The sequence below is a fragment of the Pygoscelis adeliae genome, unplaced genomic scaffold, assembly GCF_000699105.1.
Source record: "Pygoscelis adeliae isolate BGI_AS28 unplaced genomic scaffold, ASM69910v1 Scaffold323, whole genome shotgun sequence".
Classification (NCBI taxonomy): Eukaryota; Metazoa; Chordata; class Aves; order Sphenisciformes; family Spheniscidae; genus Pygoscelis; species Pygoscelis adeliae.
The window spans coordinates 289,276-293,064 of NW_008824365.1; the positions used below are offsets into that span (position 1 = coordinate 289,276).

The 3,789-nt window shown below is 45.4% G+C and overlaps 1 protein-coding gene across 1 annotated transcript in view; it reads left to right on the plus strand.

Moving 5' to 3' along the window:
• SPG7 (spastic paraplegia 7 (pure and complicated autosomal recessive)) overlaps positions 1 to 3,789 on the plus strand; it is a 52,476-nt gene that overhangs the window by 43,092 nt on the left and 5,595 nt on the right. Inside the window, exon 14 of the mRNA XM_009319901.1 lies at positions 3,082 to 3,197. Within this exon, the coding sequence (XP_009318176.1) occupies positions 3,082 to 3,197 (116 nt within the window). The remainder of the gene's footprint in view (positions 1 to 3,081; positions 3,198 to 3,789) is intronic.

Below are 3,789 nucleotides of genomic sequence, written 5' to 3' on the forward strand. Positions count from 1 at the left end.
TTTAAGGGGGGGGAGGAAAAGAGTGGAAGTATCTCTGGGTCTTTCTTCCTGCTCTGGACACCTGCTACATAAACATGAATAGCAAATAGGCTACGCACCCTCAGCAGCGAGAAATCAGAGATTTTTCTTTTTGGCCTCAAAGCCCAGGCTTTGATGAATTGGCAGAATAAACTGAAAGACAGTAGAGTACTGTTCTCCCTCTGAGAACATCCTGTCGGCCTTTCCCTGTCGCTTGTGCGATTGCCAGCAGAGAAACCTCTGGAGATTACCCTGTAGCAGTATATTATAGGGACGGGAAAAAGAGTTCCCAGAACTCTTGACTTCACCTGAGGGATTTGAATCTGGTGGGTTTCGGTCTGAACTGCCCTGTAGCCAAGCCTTGGTTTTCATAGTCAGGCACGTAACTCCCTCCAGGCTGCAGTGTCATTACCGGGGGGTGAGCCTGGGCAAACAGAATGGCGTGCTGTGCTTTTCTTAGAGCGTGTGGAACAGGATGTTTGTACTGGGTCAGTTATTTCCTGATCCTGGAATTTAGTCCTGAGTGTTTGCTTTATCAGAAAATGCCTAAACAATTCCTCATTTAAGAGAAGTTTTTTGAGAAAAGTCCTGACAGTTTAACCTGCTTCTTAAAAATGAAACCCTTGGAGTGCTTTGGGTAACTGTGGCCACACTTGCACAAAGCCTAAACTGTACTGAGCAGCTCCCAGGAGTGGACGGCAAGACAACTCTCGTCATAACACAGAAGTCCTCATCGGCCAGAGCAATCGTGCTTTACTTCCCCATCTGCAGGAGAGAAAGCACCAAACTTGTAGGGATTCACTTGGCTTTTCTGTCTAAATTCCACCTTCGCCTTAGTTCCCCAGACTTGGAAGATAAGGCAAAAAGCAAGTAAGGCCACAGGGGGTGTGTAGCAGAAGGGATATCTGGCATTAATGTGGTGGGGCATCGCAGGGCATGGGCTTCAGCAGTTTCACTGCTGACAAGCTGACTTGCTTTACTAAGGCTCTGTGGCGTGTAGGAGGACATAAAGTCTTTTTGTTGCTTAATCGGATTCTTTCATATTAGCAGGACCTGGCTGGCTATTTTTCATAGACTAAGTCTAAAAGGCCCCAAACAACCCTCCAGGCACATATATTAAATGTACCCTTGCCACGTAATAGGAGCGCTTCTGGATTTCACAATCCAGAGGGCATTTCAGTTGCTATAAAAGCTTTTCTTGAAAGAAAGAAGATATTACTGTGCTTTCCATTGTAAGCTTCTGGTTTTAATAAGAGTGGTGTGGAATCAAAAGAGAACTTTGCAAGTCCAGAGGCCCTGTCAGCCTTAAAGCTTTGTGTTGCTGTAAGGGAGGAGTAAGAACTTCTCTCTGTGGTAGTCCCCATTGTGTTTTTAGTTTGGGAACAGAAAGCAGTCAGTAAGTCGGGTCTCCTGGGAGTGAGGGAGGAAACCTGCTGAGTGCACAGAGGCATTTAGGGGCTGTCTTTAGGAGACGTAGTGGAGCCTGTTTTCGTGGTGGAGTTTGTGTATGCTGTGTAAGGCCAGCAAAGATGCACCAGAGTTGTTTCCTGGGTGGTTTGTCTCGTAAATATGATAAGTACAGGCCTTCAGAGAGCTTTTTCCTGCCTGAAGATTACTTTATGTAGGAAAAGAAATAATCTTTGTAGGCACATGTGTGCTATTGCGAAGGGTACAGTCCCTCCCTCCTTGGTGGGCTGACAGAGGAATACTTCCAGAATTTTTTAGGTGCATGTGAGTATATATATGTGTATGTGTGTATAGTGTGTGTGTATATACACATCTTTCTGTGGAAAGAGACATACAGGCACATGCGCACGCGCTGCTGAAGGCAGGGTAAGGGACTGACTGATGAAAATCAAGGCTGTTGCAATTAATCTGCTATTCCGTCACCATCATGCCTTGCGGGGCACAGTGGTTTCCAGGGTCCCTGAGCAGTAATTTTACAAGATCTGCCACGCTAATTTTGCTGTTTCCTTGTTTAATAAAGCTCTTGACTTTGTTTAAAAATTAATGTTAATAGAATGTTGTTTTCCAAGACATCAAGCGAGCTTGGTGTAATGCTGCTCTTGACTCTGCCTGCTCTAACCCCTACCGCTCCCGGCACTGTGCGGAGACATAGGCTTTAAAGTACTGGTACCTTTTTGCATTCAACACGCAGAGCTATAATGAGTGCTTGATATGCAGTGTATTATGTAGTTAACGTATTTTCTACGTGGTAGAAGTTTCACTTCCATTCGGCTTTTTTTTTTTTAACCCTAATTGGACTTATTCTGCGTTACAGACTACTGGCTTGGAAAATAGACACTTTCAAAAATCACCTTTTTGGAGGAAGTATTAAGTGTGAGTTATGGCTTAATTTGCTAGTTCTCAGGAGCCTGCAAATAAGCTCATATGGAGCATGCCATGTGTAATCAGAGACACTTCCAGGGTCTGGAGAAAGATTTTTATATATACTCTTGGTCTTTTGCTGATTTGAACACTCCTAATGCACAAGAATCTCAATGGGATCGCTCTTATATATAATGCAACATCTTGCTTCTCTCATGTTCTGCTGAAGGGACTGAAAGACCGTTCAGCAAAATCAGTATGATATTCTAGCTAGTCTCTGGTTTGGGTTTTGGTTTGTTGGTTCTTTTTTTTTTTTTCCAAATGGTAGACTGACTTGTTGCAGATCTGTCCCTGGGCAGAGATAGTGTAACGTGCCTTTGGCAGAGCTGGGAACAGAACAGAGCTTTGCATTCGAGAGCTTTGATCTAATCAAATGTTAAATTATTTGTCTAATGATTAAGTCTGTTGTAAGGGGGGGGGGGGGGAGGTCTGTCAGTGTTTTCAAGCAATCCAAGCATGGATTGCTTTCTACTGCAGGGACAGAGAGCACCTTCCACAGCACGTAATTGAAGGGCTTTTTACTGCCTCTCCCTAGACGGAGTGCAATATTGAACAGCTTGCTGGCTGTTCAGCCACGGACTGTGCTAGCCTGTGCCCTTAGCTGTACAAGATTATGCCCTACTGGTTACACCTTTTGCCGGCTACCTTATCGAATCCTTCTCTGTTTTCCTACAGGCACTGCCAAAAGAAGTAAGATCTTGTCACCAGAAGAGAGGAAGGTTGTGGCGTTTCATGAATCGGGTCACGCGTTGGTTGGCTGGCTGCTGGAGCACACCGAGGCGGTGATGAAGGTAACTCCGCTACCAGCAGTTGCGTAATGAAGCCTGTCACTGGGTGGGAAGAGAGTCCTTGGGGGTTCCCCTGTCCAAGACGCCTTGATTGTTTTGTAGTACTTGTGTTGAATTCTGCTGCGTTACCCTGGCCTCCATGAGCTTGGAGCTATGAATACTGCAGCAAAATAAGTGGCAAATATAGAATCACAGAATCATTTAGGTTGGAAAGAACCTTTAAGATCAAGTCCAACCGTTAACCTAACACTGCCAAGTCCACCACTAAACCATGTCCCTAAAATATGCCGTGGAGAAATCCTTATTAGGCTCCGTTGATGATAGTGATGGTGCAAAGCTGATTAACCAGCTACAGGAGAAGCCTCGCAGTTAAAAGCCAACTGTAAAGCTGTTTGGAGCACCTGAGTCTCCCGACGCTGCTGCTCAGTTCATGCACTTCCTCCAGGCACAAAGCGCTGCTCCGTGTGTGCATGCGTGCGTATATGTTCTTTTTCCCTGCCATGGCTTGCCAGCATGTTGCAGCCAGCAAATCGGTTGCAGGAACTGCTCTGATACTGATGGCGAGAGATGCGTTTTTCAGATTGGCGTACGTGGG